This window comes from Microcebus murinus, chromosome 1 (assembly GCF_040939455.1).
Source record: "Microcebus murinus isolate Inina chromosome 1, M.murinus_Inina_mat1.0, whole genome shotgun sequence".
Taxonomy (NCBI): domain Eukaryota; kingdom Metazoa; phylum Chordata; class Mammalia; order Primates; family Cheirogaleidae; genus Microcebus; species Microcebus murinus.
The window spans coordinates 113,650,586-113,671,276 of record NC_134104.1 but is presented as its reverse complement, the minus strand read 5'-3'; the positions used below and the strand labels follow the sequence as shown (position 1 = coordinate 113,671,276).

The 20,691-nt window shown below is 33.7% G+C and overlaps 1 protein-coding gene across 1 annotated transcript in view; it reads right to left on the bottom strand.

The window, feature by feature from the left end:
* SLC9A9 (solute carrier family 9 member A9) overlaps window positions 1-20,691 on the bottom strand; it is a 541,491-nt gene that overhangs the window by 385,954 nt on the left and 134,846 nt on the right. Inside the window, exon 5 of the mRNA XM_076004836.1 lies at window positions 17,459-17,574. Within this exon, the coding sequence (XP_075860951.1) occupies window positions 17,459-17,574 (116 nt within the window). The remainder of the gene's footprint in view (window positions 1-17,458; window positions 17,575-20,691) is intronic.

Here is a 20,691-nt window from a genome sequence, read left to right as displayed (position 1 = left end):
TAATATTGCCTGAATGAATGAATCTTTATTAATATTAATGTAATGATCACGGAAGTTTTTAAATAAGTGTTCTTTGAAAGGTGGCCTTACTAATAAACTATTTAACAGAAAGGGGAAATAAACTCACAGTACATAATTGTCCCTTTAAATGGAAAACTTATAACAACTATCCCCTTTGTTTTAACTAAACACTTGTGACCTAACTAAAAAAAAAAAGTGTTCTTTGTATACTAGAGATAGTAATACTCTGTCCTCTGTATTTAAATGATTATTTTCCCAATGTGTTGTCTGTCTATTGACTTTGTTTATGGTATATTTTCCCACTTTAATGTATTTTATTTTATATAGTCAAATATGTTATAATCTTTATTTATGGGTTCTGGGTTTCCATTCTTGTTGAGAGTGCTTTCCATATCCATAATCTATAAACATAGATTTATAGATTTTTTTGCAGGAGTTTTTTTTACCATTCACATTTTAATTCTTCTAAGTATACTTTTGTAAATAGTTAGCTGTGTCCAATTTTGTCATCTTCTTAATGGATAGCCAGTCAATTGTGCAAGTACCATTTGTTAAATAAACCATCCTTTCCCCATTGAATTGAAATGCCACCTCTGTCAAATTCTCATCTCTACTGGAATCTGTTTCAGGATCTTCTATATTTTTCACTGGTCTCTCTATTCCTAGGCCAATACCATATTGATTTGATTATAATGGCTTTAAATATATGCTTGTATCTGGTTAGGCAGGTCTCCTCGTGCTTTTATGAGCTTTAAGATAATTGTATCTGGTTTCAATTTTTAAAGTATTGGGTTTTCATTAAAACTGCATTACATTTTTATATTAATTGGGGGGAAAGTGGCATTTTTATGAAAGCATTCTTCCCATCGCCAAGATGGTAAGCTAGCACATGCTATTGCTTTCCTCCCCAAAATCAATGACAGAGAAAGTACATAGAGAAAAATGGAATAGGAGCTAACCAACAATAATAGTAACAACAAAAGCCATGAGAAATCCCTAGGAAGAAGGAAGGCTGCTATGTGTGGGAGAGAGGTAAGGGAGACAGGAAGAGTCCAGCAACTTCCAGCACAGGGCAGCTACACACAGCAGTAAAAAGACAAATTAGAAAACAACAGCAACAGTTTCAGCTCTGCCCTTGCATTTCCATGAAGTAATTATTGCTTAGTTTCTTGCCATAGTAATGCACTATTGACATTTTAGGCCAGATAATTATCTGATGTGGTGGCTGTCCAGCACATTATTAAAGATTAGCAGCATCTCTGCCCTCTACCTGTCAGATGGCAGTAGCACATTCCCCCAGCTGTAACCAGCAAAAAATGTCTTCACAGCTAATGTCTTGTAGGGGTTAAAGTCACTCCACTAAGCTAGTGGGATGATAGCAAATGAAAACCATAGCTGTAGTTTTGATGCCCTTCTCCAATACATATCGCCAATTCAGCAGTTGATATTTCTAAAGGAACATGAACAAACAGTACAAAATAACTAGACACCTGAGGGATATAACAATTTATAGAGAAAAGCAACAAACAGAAACAGAAGTATTGGAATAGACATATAAAAATTTTTAAATAAGCATATTAAATATATTTAAAGAGACAGAGGAAGATATAAATAAATAAAAGATATTTATCAGATATGAAAAACATAGCACTTAGAAAAAAGAATATGATGGATGGAAGAAATAGGATAAAGAATATACCTGAAGAAATGAATGAAATAAATGGGAAACTTGAGTAAGGAATTCTTTCAGCAGAAAACAGAAAATATTAAAGAGAAAAAATACATGTAAAAAATTTTAAGAGACATCTAGGATAAGAACTAAAGGTGTAACATTTAGATAATAAGAGTACCAAATATATAGTAAAATAAGAATACAGAAAAATAAGAGAAGGAAAATAACTTTTGAACCTATAATTTTATATCTAAATTGCTGTTCAAATGTGAGAGCATCATTAAAATATTCTCAGGCATACAAGGCCTCAGAAGGATTATTACACAAAGACTGATATTAAAAACATTTTTGGAGGATGTATTCACATGGGATGAGGAATTTAGAAGCTACTGGAAGGTTTATGAGAAGTAGCAGGGTTGTATCTGGTTAGGCAGGTCTCCTCATGCTTTTATAAGCTTTAAGATAATTTTATAGTTTGCTAAAGTTTTTGTTGTTTAAAAATTACTCTCTGGAAAAAATCTAGGAACAGGATAAGAAAAAGTACATCCATAACTAAATCTTCATTTGTTCATCTTGTGTTATATTTTACATCCTTAATATTTTATACTTTTATTTCTTGTTAAAGTTAGTCTCAAATATTTATATATTTTGAAAATATTGAATTTTATTTCTAGATAGTTATTGCTAAAATTTTTAAAAAGCTATTAAACTATGTATATTTATCTTACATCCAGGCATCTCACGAAATTTTCCTTTTAATTCGAATAGTTTTTTAAAATAGGGTAACATCAACAAAAAATGGCAGCCTTAATTCTAAATTTCTACTTTTATGCAACTTTTTTTTTTCTTATTTCATTTGCTAGGATTTCTGTGTCACTATCTTTCATTTGTCCCTCTACATAGTCCCTGCTTTGGGACCCTGACCATATGAACTACATCAGTAGGTTCTCATGACCTGTAGCTTCTGATTAAAGGGTTGAAAAGAAAACTTGAGTATTTTTTCCCTGACTTTTTCCCTCTGAAATGATGCCTTGAACTAAAGTATCCCTGAACAGAAGGTTATTGCTCTCTACAAGGTGACATATTCCACAGACATTTTCCCACTGGGTTCAAGTGACCACTCTCTTCTCTTACTCTTTCGGACCTAAAAGTGATAGCTGTTAGACTACTACCAAGCTTCAGATTCCTGCACTATTCTTTGTAGTTCTACAACTATACCTTTGCAAAAAGTCTTCTATTAATAAAACCTTTTTAAATTATCCAATTTCAAATTGCCATTCAGGATAATATTTGCTATTAAATTTTGGTAAATCCTTTGACTTATATTTAAATCATTTCATTTTATTCTTTTTTACTTAAATTTTTCTTAACACTGCTGCATAAAATCAAATGCCTTTTCTTCACTGATACAATCAAATGTTTTATTTTCCTTTAATTTATTAACATAATGGATATAATGGATTTCATGATATTGAACCACTCTTACTTTCATGGAATATTCTGCTGTGTTAGCATTATTATTCTTTTGATGAATTTATGTATTTGATAAATATTTACTGATAATCTCTGAGACAGGTTACATTTTAGACATTGGTAATACATGAGTAAACAAAATTACTAAATGTGTGCAACTAACATTGCTGAGTTTTAAAATTTTATTTTAGAATATTATGGGGGTACAAATGTTTTGTTTACATAAATTGCTTTTGCAATTTGTGTATGTAACCCATCCAAGTCAGAGCTACAAGTGTCCCATCCCCCATACAGCGTGCACTGCATCCATTAGGTGTTGATTTACCCATCTCCTCCTCCCCCTACCCACCTGCTTGATACCTGATGAATGTTATTTCCATATGTGCACATAAGTTTTTATCAATTAGTATCAACTTAATGGTGAGTACATGCGGTGTTTGTTTTTCCATTCTTGTGATACTTCACTTAGAAGACCAGGCTGCAGCTCCATCCAGGATAATACAAGAGGTAGTTCACCTTTTTTTTATAGTTGAGTAGTACTACATGGTATACATATCCTACATTAATCCACTTATGTATTGATGGGCAACTGCATTGTTTCCACATCTTTGCAATTGTGAATTGTGCTGCTATAAACATTCAAGTGCAGATGGCTTTTTTACAGAATGTCTTTTTTCCCTTTGGATAAATACTCAGTAGTGGGAATGCTATATCAAATGATAGTTCTACTTTTAGTTCTTTGAGGTATCTCCATACTACTTTCTACAGAGGTTGTACTAGTTTGCAGTCCCACCAGCAGTGTGTGAGTGTTCCTATCTCTTCGCATCCTCACCAACATTTGTTGTGAGTTTTTTGCAAGTGTTTTATTTAAAATTTTGTATTTATATAGCAATGTTTACTGTTTTCCTATTTTGTTGCTGTCTTTTTTTCAGCTTTTGATTTTAATGTGTCATCTTGGAACAAATTGAAATATTTTTTATGTTTCTATGTGGTTTGCAACAGCTTAACTTTTGTCAGAATTCTCTGTCCTTTAAAATAATTCAGCTGTGAAACCATCTGATTGATCATGGTGCCTTTTTAATAGATCTTTGATCACCTTTCCAATATCTTCTGTGGTATTTAAATTGTTCACATTTTCCATTTATTTTTGGTCAATTTTTGTAATTTCCTTCAGGGTTTTAATAATTTTTTTGCTAAAAAGTTGCATTATCTGTGGATATGTTTTTCTTTCCATTATCTAATCTTCCTCTGTCTTCTCCTCATTGAAGGTCATGAGGATTTCACATATTCTCATGGTCTTCTCAACAAACTGTGACATCTATTTATCTTTCTACTTTTGGTTGTTATTTATTTTCCATTTTATTATTCTTGGCATTTGTTTTTATTACTTTCCTCTTCTTGATATCTTTTGGCTTATTTTTGTTGTTGTTCTTTTTCTGGGTTTCTCATGGTAAACTCTAAATTCCTTCTTCCTTTGTTTTTTATTCTTTCATAATGAAGATATTTAATGTCACACATCTTCCTCTGATTTTCCTTGGTTTTTCTCATATCTTAGGTTTTGGTCCAAAATTTATTCTTTACTTTGCATTCTAGATATTAAAAAATTTTCCTTTTGATTTATTCTTAATTTACAATTTAAGATATTTCTTTCCTCTTTGTAGATTGTAGTGAGAGAAGCTTGCCAGTAAAATCTCTACTCTTCTTAAAATCTGTTGATATTTCTTTGTGGCTAAATATATGATCAATGTTTAAAAATCTCCTTGGAAATACCAAAAGCAATTTTTCATTGATTATGGAGGTAAAGGTTTATTACGTATCTTATACAGCTAGTTGATTAATTGTATTTCATTGCTTATTTTTTCCTCTATTAGATGTGTCTACTTTTAAAAGAGTTTTGTTGAAAGAACCCACTACAATTGAACTTTTACCAGTCACCTTGCAGTTTTAAAACTTTTAAACATATATTTAGCAACTATGTTTTTGCTGCACACAATTTTATGACTGTTATATTTTCTCCACAAATTATTTTCCATACAGATCATGCCATTTATCATGCATCATGTACTCTAATTCTTATTTAGTGCTTTTAATCTTATTTATTTATTTATTTTTTTGATACAGAGTCTCACTTTGTTGCCCCAGGCTAGAGTGAGTGCCATGGCATCAGCCTCACTCACAGCAACCTCAATCTCCTGGGCTCAAGCGATCCTCCTGCCTCAGCCTCCCGAGTAGCTGGGACTACAGGCATGTGCCACCATGCCCGGCTAATTTTTTGTATATATATTTTTTAGTTGGTCAATTAATTTATTTCTATTTTTGGTAGAGACAGGGTCTCACTCAGGCTGGTTTCGAACTCCTGACCTTGAGCAATCCGCCCGCCTCGGCCTCCCAAAGTGCTAGGATTACAGACGTGAGCCACCGCGCCCGGCCTAATCTTATTTTTTTATTTTTATTTTTTATTTTTTTGAGACAGAGTCTTGCTTTGCTGCCCAGGCTAGAGTGAGTGCCATAGCATCAGCCTACCTCATAGCAACCTCAAACTCCTGGGCTCAAGCGATCCTCCTGCCTCAGCCTCCCAGGTAGCTGGACTACAGGCATGCACCACCATGCCCGGCTGATTTTTTCTATATATATTAATTGGCCAATTAATTTCTTTCTATTTAATAGTAGAGATGGGGTCTCGCTCTTGCTCAGGCCGGTTTTGAACTCCTGACCTCGAGCAATCCACCTGCCTCGGCTTCCCAGAGTGCTAGGATTACAGGCGTGAGCTACCACGCCTGGCCTTAATCTTAAATTATACCTTATTTGATATTATTATTGTCACTCAATTATATTTGTGTTTGCATTTGATTGATGTCTCCTGGCCCATCAATTTATTTGCAAGTTTTTAATCACTTGTTAATGTGTTTTTATAAAGTACATATAGGTGAGTTTTGCTTTTTAACTAGCCAGAAGACTCTTTCTTGTTGAAAAATTTAATCTGTTCATATTTATAACAACTGACTCACATGTTTGGGTAGACTATTTTCTAGCATTTGTTCCTCAGATATGGTATTCCTGCCTATTTCAAATAGCTTTCTTCACACACACAAATGAGTGATGTCTTGGCCAGGTATAGGATGCTTGAGCTTCAGTTCCATCTCTCTGTAGTCTGAAGATATTACTGCACTCTTTATGTTCTAACATGATGTATTGCAAATCAGAAATCAATAGCAACCTGTTTCTTTTTTATTTGTAGGTGACTGTTCTCTCTGGTTTTCTCCTTGCAAGATTTTCTCTTCTTCCCTATAGTTTAAGAGTTTTGCCTGGATATGTACTTTAGGATTTTCTCATCAATCTGCCTGAAACTGGATGAGTTCAGATGGATTTAATCTGCAGGCTCAGGGGTTTTTTTCTTTGTGTGTTTGTTTTAGCCCAGAGAAATTGTACTTCATTTGCTTAATTATTCCCTATTATTTAGCTCTTACTTTTACTCTTCTTGGAACAAAGTATTATTCACATGTGATGTCTCTTGGACTTATCCACCAAGTTTCTATTCTTTCCTTCAGGATTTGCATCTTTTTATATTTTATTTTGTGCTTTTAGAGTATTCCTTCTATTTAATCTTACAGTAACTCAGGCTTTCACTACACTACCCTCTTCTTTATCTACTTAATTGTTTTGTAGAAAATCATGGCTGTTCAAATTATCCTCTGACTAGTTCAGGAACTTATTCCCTGAGTGTATATTCTGTTTATTCTAATTGATCTTCCCCTCTCAGGCTGATAGAAAGTCTTGACATGTTTTTATTTTTCTTTGTTGACTTATTAGTGCTTAAGACTGCTTTTTGAACCACACTCTGTGATAGCAGTCATGTAAGTGCAGGAGGTAGGCCAGTGGTGTAGAAGCAGGCACCTGGAGGAGGCTGCCCCTTTACCCAGTAACCCAGGAGATCAAGTTCACTCACGCAGGGCCAATGTCTACCTACTAACCCATTTCTACTCCTAAGGTCCACAGATTTCTATAACCCAAAATGTTTTTTGATGATTCATAGCTTTACAGTTGCCATCTCAAGACTTCTTTGAAGTTAGAATCTAGGTGCTCATGCCACTTATGGTGGAGAAAGATATCTATTATTTCTGTGGGGTCTGCACAGAGCTCAAAGCTTCACCAGTCCTCAATTGCTTACAGGAACCAAGAGCTCTTTGCCTTAGCAAAATCAGATAAATTGGAGTAACACAGGGAAAGAAAGCCAAGTTAAGTTCACCACTTTCCCAGAATCCACTGCTGACCTTCATGATTTTAGGGTGATTGTAATGTTAAGTTTTGAAATGACTGTTCTAGGGCCAAATCACTCACCTCTAAACCTTAGTTTGCTATTTTGTACAATAAGGATGTTAAATGATTCCTGAAGCCTCTTTCCACAAAAATATCCTGAAATTTTATTGTTATTTAAAATAATAATTTTTTTCATCTAAAAGCAATGTACGCACATTGTCTGGATCCTTAGTCAAAGAAAGCAGCTATAAAAATTTTTATGAGACAATTTGGGAAATTTTAACCTAACAATATATTTGAAAGCATTTCAAAATAATATTAGTTTTCTATTGTTGCTGTAATGAATTATCACAAATTTAGTGGCTTAAAACAACACAGATTCATTATAGTTCTGTAAATCAGAAGTCTAACACAAATCTCACTGGGATAAAATCAAAGTGTCAGCAGAGCTGCAGTCCTTTCTGGAGACTCTAAGACATAATCAATTTTCTCGCCATTTCTAGCTCGCAGAGTCCACCCACATTCCTTGGCTGGTAGCCCCCTCCCTCTGTTTTCAAAGTCAGCAACATTATATCTCTTTGTGCCTTTCTTTCATAGTCACATCTTCCTCTAATTGCAGGCAAGAAAGGTTCCCCAATTTTTAGAAATGCATATGATTAGATTGGGCCCATCCAGATAATCCAGGGTCATCTCCACATTTCAAGGTTCTTAATCACATCTGCAAATGCTTTTTTGCCATGTATGGTAACATATTCACTGGTTTTAGAGATCAGGGTATGGACATCTTTAGAGAGCCATTATATTGGTTACCATGAACATTACTATTAATATTTTAAGTATGATGATGGCATTGTGGTTATGTTTAAAATGCTATGTTTAAAACAGAAGTTTATTTATGGCTGCCTTATTTGAAGAAGGATCCAGATAAGATCTATACATTCCATTGAGATGATATAAGAAGTAGTTTAAAATAGGACTTTTTTTTTTTTTTGGCTGTAAAAACAATTCTGGCTAATAATTTGGAAGAAATGATAGAAAAGAATCACCATTTCTAATGCAACTACTAGGTTAAAACAATAAGAATCAGTGGGTAAAACCATTACATATAAGTTTCAAGGGGAAATTTAAGAGGAGGAATCAGGCTGTCACCTCCTGAACCCACTAATATGACACTTAGCATCACTGAAAGTTGACACCCACACTTTTAGTGTGACTGAAAGTCATTGTGTTACCTATAATATGATCCAACATGGTATACAGAGCATCACCTATGCAGTTTTCTTATAAAAACAGGTGAACCTGAATCTAATCAAGGACTCTTTGAAGCTAACTCTCATAGAAATAGGAGGATACTGTGACAATTAAATAATACAAGAGGAAGCAGATAAATCTAGAATGTGAGACATCTTATAGAACTGACTCAATTTCCTCAATAATAGCATAAAAATAAAAGGTAGGAGGGAGCACTGCTCTGGATTAAAGGAAAATGCAGAGATGTGACAACTAAATGTCACTTGGGAAACTTGTTTGGTTTCTGATTAAAGAAAAAGAGCAAAAATCAAGAAAATTTGAATGTGGGTTGGATATAAGATGATACCAATAGATTATGGAAAATTTTGCAGGTTTGATAATGGCTTCATGGTTACTTAAGAACAATTTCCACAATATTAAAGATGTATACCAAAATACATAGGGGTAAAATAACAATGTCTGAGATTTACTTTAAAAAATTACTACCTTTCATTTATGAAAATAAATGTAAAACTATAGTTGTGTCTTATTCAAAGCAAAATTACCATATTACATATATTACATTCCCAACTTTAACCAAACAACTCACAAATGAATGTGGTTGGTCAGGGGAGCATTCCACTAAACCAGTATGCAAATTCATGGAAATCTATTATTATTACCAGGAAAATAAGCAAACAGGCATATTTCTCACTGAATTGTGCTCATGGTAAAACAGTAATCCCATATTAGTATAACATAAAAATAACAATGTAACAATAAAAATAGCACATATTATCTCATTTAATGCTTCTAAAACACTCCTAAAGTAACTCTTATATCCCCATTTTATAGACAGAGAAACTGAATCTCAGTTGGGTCAAATAGAATGAGGATTTAAACATGGCCTGTCCCATACCATGGACAGTGTTCTTAATCAATATTCAATGACTGCTCTATTTATTCAGTAAATATTTACTAGGTACCATGCAAAAGTAAGTTGGCCTGTTGTATTTTGAAACATCTGTACATGCTTTCTTAAATCTATTTAGAGTTGAATGGATCACATTAAGCACTACATGTGTTTTGCCTTGTTTAGTTGAAGAACAGAATTAACAATTTACATCAACTAAGTTATTAAAATCTAAACTTGATGAAAAGAGTTATGGACTGTATTTTCCAACTGGCTACACAGGTAGTCTCTATTTACTACTAATAAATATTTATTTCTAATATCAAGTCTACACAATTCAAGAACATTAAATGCATCAACCACTTTGAAATCAGGCTAACATAAATGTCAAGTGTCTTGGATTTGTGACAAGTTTATATAAAACAAGACATTAATGGGCAGTTAAAAAAAAAAAAAACCTCTGAGATTGTCAGTGTTTAAGAACTTGCTGTTTATGTTCTAAGAGAAAGAACATAATTGAGACATTTGGACAGGATTTTATTTAACCTGCTTTTCCCAAGTCAGAGGCCACAGCATTTACAGTTTAAATGGCACATATTTATTAAATTCTATAGATATCTACTCTCTTTTCTCTTTGCTTCTGAAGCATGGGTATAAATTAGTTTATGGGTTATTATGCATTGAAGCAGAAAAATGAGACTAGAAAAAGAGGCTTTAGAAAGAAAATTTCTGTCACATTAGTTCAATCTCATAAAAATAAATTGCCTGTATTTCACCACATGGCATAATCTATGCAGTGCATTGTATCTGTACTTAATTCTTTTGCCTATTGTGGCATATGTATGAAGGATCACATTTTTGGCTTCCAACAGTTTAATTTTTCTATTGCTCTAGCAATGCTGTCCAATAAAAATACAATGCAAGCCACATATATAATTTTAAAATTTCTAGTCACCATAGTAAAAAATTAAAAAGAAAACAGGTGAAATTAATTTTAATAGTATATTTTATTTAACTCAATATTAAATGAATATTAAAATTTTAACATGTAATTAATACTATGTAAAATTATTAATGAGATATTTTACTCTTTTCATGTTAAGTCTTTGAAATCTAGGGTATATTTATACTTACAGCACATATCAATTTGGAGAAGTCCTATTTCAATTGTTCAATAGCCATATGTATCTTGCACAGAACAACTCTAGAGTGTGCCTACCTATCTGATGTTACCTAAATCATGACACTTTAGATTAGTTCTCTAGGGAGAAAATTGAACAAGTCTATGAAGTAAGAATTATCTTCTAGTTTTGAATGCTGGATTAATACTTCTGGAATTCAAAATAGTGCAGCTGTATTTGAGTCTCAATGCAGCTGCATCATATACAATGAAGACATTTTAATCCAAATAGGAAGCAGGGAAATTGATGAAGTGAGAAAATGCACAGAACACGTGTGCCTGGATGAATGGTTTCCTGGAGACCTTGAAGAAAGTGTCAGTTCCGTAAATACCAGGATGAGTTTCTGGCATCTTCTGGGTGATTATTTAATACTTGATGTAATGTGCTGAGTTCTTCCTTTTCCCAAAGGAAGCTACTATTTTGAACATCTTCCAACCTAGAAAAAACACACTATATAACTGCTTCTACAAGTCTGCAAACCATAGTTTGGCATGCTCCAGAGAGTGCTCAGCCACTGACCACTAGGTAAACAGGGAGAAAGAAATATTTGCTACATGTTTGGACATGAAGACAGACATATATGTTTGTTTTAGTGGATATATCTTTTTCAGGGGACAGAAACTAATATTTCCACCAAGCTATGTGCTGGGAGTCCCACTCTCATCTTGAGTCACTGTCCCTCCTTGGGCCATGAGACACCTTATCCCTGAGTGTGATCTGGTATACTCAACTGCTTCACATTTCATATTTGAGAAGAGATCCCCTTTCACACTCCACACTTTGCTCTAGCAGTTTCTTCCTCAAACATATTAATTAATTCAACAGGTATTTATTAAAAGCCTACTGTTCTAGATATGAGAACTACAAGACTGAAAAGACAGGGAAAAATCCAGAATAATAGAAAAGGATATCCTCCCCATAGGGAACAAAGAAATAAGTATGTAAATAAGTAGTAGATCAACAGTGATCAATGATGTGGAGGAAAGTAAGACAAGGAAAGGGAAGGGTAGAAAGCACTGGGAATTGGGAGTCATTTGTAGAGGGAAGGGGTGCAATTTTTTATATGATGGGCAAGAAAAGTTCTCATTGAGGTGACATTTTAGAAAAGACCTGGAGAAGATGAGGGGGCAGTTCTGTTCAAGGCACCTGGGTATGCTGGAATCCCCATGTATCTACACACCTTAAACACCTCCCTCTTTACCTCACCCACCCCATATAAAAGGCATATTTCAGACTTAGTAATCAAAATCATTACCTTGTATAGTCTAAATTTACCAAACTGAGGCCCAAGTTGAACTGAGACCCTTCTGAAAGAGACAGGATGATAGTTTGAGGTCAGAGAGCCCCTTGACAGGGTGTGACCATTTGCAAAATGAGGTTTGTTAACTAAATCATCTATTTCTAGTTGTTGGGGCTTTTGTTGTCTTGTATTTTGTTTCTCTCTCCTCCCCACCCTTTGACTTTCCCTTTTCTGTAAGTACCTGCAGAAGAGCTGGCTCGTTGCTTGCATGCTGTATGTACTTCTCTCTCCCCTACCCGGCTATTTACCACACGCTGTCTCTTTGGGGGCCTTTCCCTTAATCACTCGCTCATTGCTAAGTGCTGCTGATGACCTTCACATCGTCAGCAAGATCTCCATCAGTAAGGAAACGAGGAAATAAAATTAATCAAATTATAGTCAAATCATCCTAACTAAATGAAAAATCCTAGCTAAATGAAAAATTGGCTGAGGAACAGTCTGAAACATGCAGGGAGAATTAGATTTAAGTCTAAATGTGTATCTATAGAAGATAAATACGAATAGATAATAACACCTAGCTAAGATTTAGCTAAGGCTAAATGGGAAAGAATTAATTTTAAAAAGGCCAAGAAATATCAGACCTGGAGAGCATAGGTTCTCTTTCATAAATTAGTGAGTCATGATAATTTAGGCAATAAATGAATAATTGTAGGGTAAGATTAACTAGGTGTTTTAAGGTTGTTGAAGATCTTAAATTGCACCAATTTAGCAGAGAGTGGGTTCAGCATGTTTTAATATAACAATTATCTCCCAGTAAAAGAAGGCCATTTAAGTGTTCATGTTCATGTGCAGGTTTCTACTATTTGAGATCATCTCAAGCATTTGTTGAGTTGGGGTTAGAACCCCAGACTACGTGGGTGGCAGGCTATGGGTTGACTTCTACTTTCTTTAAAACAAAAGCTTGCTTTAAAATAAAAACCAATCTCACAGAAATAAGAATCATGGAACATTAGGGCTGGAAGGATATTAGAGCTCTAGTTAAAACTTTTCATTTTACAGATGAGGAGTCAATTTCTTCATCTGTAAAATAAAGGAGTTGAAAGAGATGAGAGTATCTTCCACTTGCAAGAATCCATAAAATTTAGAGAGGCTAAGTGGTTGCCCTAAGTGGTTGCTGGCTGGTGCCAGACTTGGAAAGTGGACCTGGGTCCAAGTATTCTCTTTATGGTTGTGAGCCAATTTTGTATTTGAAAAAGTTCAATAAGCTCAGTTGTTTGACACAATGCAGATAAATAACCATCTTACTGAGTTGGATTTTTTTTCCCCATTTCAATCAGTTTTTCTGTGTAGTGTAAACATAACCTCAGGGATATCAGCAGCCACAGAAGAAGTAAAGCTTGAACACAACTCAATTGTATTTAGAGCCAGCTGAGTCACTCAATAGAATATACAACAAACTCAGCCTTCAGCATTGGGACGAGGAAATAATGGATGCTGTACTTTTCAACTTGCAGAGTTGTGCAAAGGTGACCTGAAATGAGACTTGATCCTGAAAGGCGAATGCCCATGTATGGCAGAAGAGAACAAACTAATGACAAATCACTAATGGGATAAAAATACTTTGTCTTGAGTCCATGCTTCCAGAAGCTTCCAAGAGACTTCTGCATTTCCCTAGGGTGGCATGAACCTAAGGTAAAATATTCCAGTAATGACATGGTGGCCAGGTCATCCCTCACCCTGGGGATAGAGCAGTCTATTCCTGTATACCACACTCGGGCTCTAATTTACACCATGGGTTCCACACCTGAGACCCACTTTCAGTTCATTCTCTTCCGTTATATATTAACCCATAAGCAAAATAAAACATGACAAACTAAAGAAAATTTTTGTGACTTACAGTAAAGATAAAGAATTAATAACTGTAATATATTAAGGGCTTCTAAAATTTGAAATGTAAAAGACCAACAACTCTACTGGAAAGGACACCTTATAAATAGTTGGTTTTAAAAAAAAATTCATATGTCCACTGAACATATGAACAAATGCTCAACTTATAATAAGAGAAGTACTAAGTCAAACTACAGGGATATATAAATCCTCACCTACCATGAGGATAAAACTCCCAAATTTTGCTAGCCTACTGCATTGGTAAGACTGTGAAGAACAGGTGCTGGTATGAATGCAAAATCGTACAAACTTTATAAAGAGGAATTTAGTGTCTAAGAAAATTACAAATATATTTACCTTTATCTGTTTCTAGAAATCTTTCCAAAAGAAACACTGGCAAAATGTGAAAAGCTATTAATTTCAAGTGTATTAATTTCAACTCCATTCATAATTGCAAAAGACAAGAAAGAACCTAAATGACCATTAATAGAGGACTGGTTGAATAAACTATGATAAACTGCAGCTGATAAAGAGAAAGATCTTTATATGCTGCTGTGAAGTAATCTCCAAAAAATATTGTTAATCAAATAGAAGTAAGGTGAAGAACCATGTGTATAGTAGCACATAGAATATGTGCATGTTTTTATATTTGCTTAAATTTAAAAATAGAGGGGGTGAGGTAAAATCTAACCAAAATGGTTGGAAATTAGGGTAGTGGGGATAGGGATAGAAGCTATATTTCTCTTATTTTGTTTTGTGGTTTGCATTTTAGAATCCCATAGATATTTAATCTAATTTTAAAACAAAAATTAAAAGCAAAATAAACAAATGAATATTATTGTGTATTGACTTGAAGTTTAACCATACAAAAGAATTATTTCAAGTGATTTTAAAACAGACTAATTTTTAACTATATATCACGAGTCAGATATATCCAAAGGTTAACAATGACCACAATGAAATCCTAATCAGTTCTCAGTTACCATATTTTTCTGAATAATATGTGTATTATGATTTTTCAAATCATCATAAGCAAGTAAGAGATTTAATTTAAGCAAGTAAGAGATTTAATTTAAGCAAGTAAGAGAGTATATTAATGTGTTGGAAAAAGAAAAGTAGGCAGAAGAAAAATGAAAATAAAATTTCAAAGCTGTTAAGTAAAATTCCTATAATACAAAATTTTAACTGAAAAATATTAATATGAACATGAAAATATAATATGATACAATTTGTCCTTAAAGACAAAGGTCTGGAAACTATGACCAATCTAGCAGCAATGTAAACTCTTAGTGCCCAGATTGTTGTCTCTAAATAAATTTCACTCTTAGAAAGAAGATAGGCTTTTTGAAGAAGTTGCTGATTCTAAGTCAGGGTGCAAGAAATATGCAATACAAAGGCGTAATATCTAGTCCTACACAAAAGTAGGAAAACTATCAAAAACTATTGGGATCATAGCAAAAGTGTATAGGAGAAACTTGAAGAGGCTCCCATTTGCCAAATATAGAGTATTTTGATTATCTAAAAGAATAATGACAACAGTAGATTGAAATGTATCAACTATGTAAAAATCCATTGTGTTCATAATGATACTTTTTTAAAAGCCCATTTCATTGGTAATATATGGAGGATGCTATACAACACATTATTTTGAAAATTAGTAAATAAAGGTAAAGGATAGATCATGTTCACTGTGGTTTTTATTTTATTTTATTTTATTTTATTTTGGTTGTTGAAATTATACCATCAGGTACTGCAATAATTGAACTTGAAAACTACTTCCTTAAGGATAGTACAAGGTAATAAATGCAAAAGGTTCGATTGAATTAGCATACCACTAGTTTATAAGCTCCAATAAATACTGGATTAAGCAGTAACAATGGGTACTAATGCCATAAGGTAAAACAAGGAACTCTTAAAATGTAGAGCTTTTCAAACCTTAATATGCATTTGAATCACTTAAATTCTAGCCTCTGATTCACTAGGTCTGGGGTTGAACATTTATAAAAAGTCAACCTATGGTGCCAATGCTGCTGGTCTGAGGGCCATCCTAAGAAAGAGAAAAGCAGTTCATGACATTCAAGACTGCCCTGAAACTGTCTGCTGGGACCTGGTCCTGCTGAACATAAACAACATCACACAATGACGTTAGGCAAGTTTACTTGTGACCATGATGGATCAAGACAAAAGCATGACTTCTACTTAATTATGCATAACACAAATAATGAACATTGTACGAACCACAAAACTGACCCAAACATCCCCCTATCCTGGCTATTATGAGTGACCATTGCTTCTTTACCAAGTGTAGCTTTAGGCTCAACTCAGTCTTTCCTCCTTCCAAATGAGACTTAACTAAGATGTCCAATTATGGACTTATTCCTACTTCCCAATGACATCTAATTCAGAGAAAATCCTTGATTCTTAAAACCTCCCTAAAATCACCAAACATAAACGCAACTCCTATGTTAAGTCCTTTCTAACACCCACTGAGATGTCTCATGGTTCCCCATGGTGAGTATTCTTTTTCACTGCAACATGTAGTAAAACCATCTTGTTCAACTACAGGTGTGTTCGGGTGGTCTTTGCTGGAGTAGCAATTCAGTAATGGTATGGATCAGGCTGACAGCTGAGTCACTAATCACAATTTGCCTCCCAATATGATACAACAGAAGGTTCACAGCACCACCTTTAAAGTAATCTTGCCAAAAAAGTTGAACACCAATCTGATTAAGCCTGTAGATCTAACCACTGGAGCATAAAGAACATTTTAAAGAACCATATTCAATGTAATCACAAGATAAATTACCTCTTTTAAAAAAAAATAATAAGAAAATTTAAAAAATAGAGGAGAAACTTATACATTAAAAGAGACCCAACAGTCATATCAATCAATTGTAATGTGTAGCCCTAGTTTGGATCCTGATTTATACAACCAGCTATACAAACCCATAATGATAACAATAATGGGAATATTTGAACAGTGACTAAATCTTTGATATTATTAAAGAATGATTGTTAATATTTTTAGGTTTTATAATGGCAATGATAATTTTTCAAAATATTTACAAATTAAATGATATGACATCTGAGATTTCATGTTGAGAGGAAGTGTGTGTTTGTAGAAGGGATATAGGTAAAAGGATTGGCCACCTTTGATCATTGCTGAAGAGTATATGGCAATTCTTTTTACTATTCTTCCTACTTTGGATATATTTTTAAAAGTTCCTTAGTAAACAATTTTTAAAAATATTTTAGGTCATTTAATAGATCATTTTTGAAAGAAGATAGGATATGTTCAATGGAAAAAATTAAGAACTATAGCTCAAATGGCTACCTGTTCTAGAGAAATAAATTGCAATAACTTTACAGAGTCTGTCTCACTACTGAGATTGCTTTCTGACCACTTTCTTAAGCACTGTTAGAATATTCACCTGTTTCTTTTTGTTACTAATAGATGTGTCAACTGCAAGTCAAGAGGAATAAGGAATTATTATTACATAGACATAGGTGATGGTATTGGGAGAAACATTCAATTTAAATGTGTGAGTCTTTAAAAGAAGGAAACATATTATTTGAGCAATTACCTGGATCTGTAGCAGACATCAGTGAACCAAAAAATAAACAGTCAGTGAAATGAAAGTCTCCGTTTTTCAACTGGCCAGCATGTATCATACCCTTCACAAAACCATACGTAATTAGCCTGTTGAAGAGAAAAATAAGATTTTCAAACATCAAGTTAAACTCTGTGTAAACCCATGCTGTCATAACTAACATTCCAATGTGTATCATGCAAAAATTACCACTCTCTTGCCAACTCAGGCCATGCTAGCTCTCTGTGCACTGTAATCTCTCGCCTATAAAAGACACTTTTACCAAATATCACAGTTCATTCACCTGGCAAAAGGTAACAGAACACTTTATAGTATATTTCAATGAAAACAAGATAAATGTCAAGGATATAAAAAAATAATCCATCAAATGTGGCACAGTAAATCATGCCCACAAATATAGCAGCTGTGTTGACATCTGTAAATGGATTGCTTTTCAGTTTTCCTTGTTTTATCTGCTGGGGGTGTCTGAAAAGAGTTCAAATTTTAAGTCTGTCACTGTGATGAGAAGGAAATTGGCCGCTTGCAGGGCACTTAGTCATTTTCAATAGGTGAGTCTCCACTACTCCTGGTGTCAGGACACTTCCGCTTTAGGCAGAGAATCACTGTTAGGTTAGAGAATGTTTAACTTCAACTCACTATTGAAAATGAATACAGAAGTGGCTGTGTTTTTATCTTTCAAGGAAAGGTTTTATAACCTTACTATCCCTACACCATAGAATGCAAATTGTCTGTTTTGGATATCATTTGCCATTCTGCAGGTTTTAATTTTTAATTTGTATTATTTAATTGACTGATGGGTTTAACTAACATCCTAGTAGAGGAAATACAGAGATTAGTGAACTGGACCATAGTATAATTTAAGAACTGTAAGAGTTTTCAGAAACTATAGATCATTGAACCAATGGATATTTAAATATTAATATTTAAATGCATTTAAAGTTAATTTTTTGAAAAATGTTCTGAGGTCACCAGCATGGCTAAAAAGCCTAAAAATCAGATATTAGAAATTATAATGTCAACAAGATTGCAGACATTTCAAATTCTATTGAGAAAAATTTCTATGAAAGAATATTTCAGACATACTTGCATTTAAATTCAGGCTCTGCCACTTACTGGCTATATGATTTTAGGGTATTACTCAAACTTTCTGAACCTCAATATTTTTATGCATGAAGTAGGGATAATAATAGTAGCCCATAGAGTTGTTTTCAGAATTAACTGAAATAATATATACTTGGTGTGTAGAACATAGTAACTTCTCAGTGAGTTCATCGAAGCTAATAATGATCAAAATAGCAGGTAGCATTTACTTACTACTTTTACTTCACACATTTTAACTCATTTAATCTATACACTATCCTATAAGGTAAGTGCTGCTATTTGTATTTTTGGATGAGAAACACATCGTGATTAAGTAATTTGCTTAAGGTGACACAGCTAGTAAGCTGTAAAGCCCAGATTTGAACTGAGAGGGTCTAGCTCCAGAGCCTGGGCTTTTAACCACCATTTTTTATTGCCCAGAACATCGATTCTATATTTTGTGTGATATCTCATATAATATACTCTCAATGACCCCATGGGGTAGTTGTTCTAGGTAGTCCAAAGGGGCAGCAATGCAACATCCTGAAGAACTGGAAAGGAACACTACCCTCTGAGTTGACCTATTAAGCCAATCCAATGGGTTAGAGCACAGAGGCTCAACATTGCTTTCAGAGTGTGGATTCTAGTATCTTAACCAGGCCAAAGGTGTTAAATATCTAAAAGTCTATGCCAGTGGGACACAGCAGAAAGAGGTAGGAAGAGGCAAATGCAAGAGGCTTCATTCATGGCAGCTCCTCCACACTTACCCAGGGGAGGAAATATTGCCAGTTACCAGACATGCAGTCACTTGACAGGTATAGGGTAGCATCATTCAGCTTATTTATCCACTCAGGAAATATTTATTATTGAACTCCTACTATGTATCAGGCTCTGTACTAAGTGCTTAAGAAATATCAGTGAACAAAGATCCCTACCCTCATGGAGCATGCAGTTTAGCAGGATAGATAGCAATAAAAAATAATCAGAAATTTAAGTTATATCTGTAATCCACATCACTCTCTGAATTGGAATCTGCACATCTGATCAGTACTGGGGCATTATGGACAATCGTGGCGTTACCAGAGAAATGCTCCCCGATATTCATCCCTCAGCCTTTCCTGGTGTTAGCGCAACTTCAGTATAGTTCTTTCTCATTTGAACTACACTTCCAACGTTGAACATCAATGGGCTCTGGAATCAATATAAACTTTATGATCTGTGATGATATTTCTGAATTCTATACCCATTAGTTAATTTTACAGGCTCTGAGGCTCAGAATTAAAACGACTTGCTCAATTTTGTGTAGAAGCCATTAATAGGATAATATAAAAAAAAATGTATGCATACCACCCAGACTTGGCAGGGTTATGTGGAAACTAGAAAACTCATATACTATTACTGGAAATGAAATTAAAGTCCTTATGGAAGACAATTGGCAGTTTATTTCAAAAGTATTAATTTTTAAAAATATTCTATAGCTTACTAAATGGTTTCCTATAAATTTATACCAAGAAATTAATCAAATATGTACCAAAAGGTGTGTATTTAGGTTACTTCAGATCACTTTTATGGTAGTGAAAAATTCAAAGCAAACCAAATGTCCAATGAATAAATAATAGAACATACAATATGAGAGACTAAAATGCAACCATTAAAACTATATGTAAGAATATATATTGGGCACAAAGAAATTGATAAAATAAATTATAAAGTGATATACAAAATAAATTATACTGGGCACAGAAAAATATATTATTAAAACAAAATAATAATAATTTCTAATTTCATAAAAAGTGAATATATTTAGACATATATATGAATAGAAAAACTAGAAACATATGGCCCAATGTTTATGTTAATAGTGGCTATATCATTGAATTAAATGACATTTTTGCTTTTTTGCATTTTTCCAGTTCTTTTAAAATAGCAACCATAATAAAAATAAACAATGTACAATAGAGTGTTAATATGAACACAATAGACATTTATTGTGTCATTTAATCATAATTCTATGAGTTAGGTAGTATAATTATCCTTTTTTAAATGAGAAAATTAGGACCCAGAGATGTTAAGTAATTTTTCTAAGGTCACAGACCTGGATTTGAATCCAGACAGTTCGACGCCAA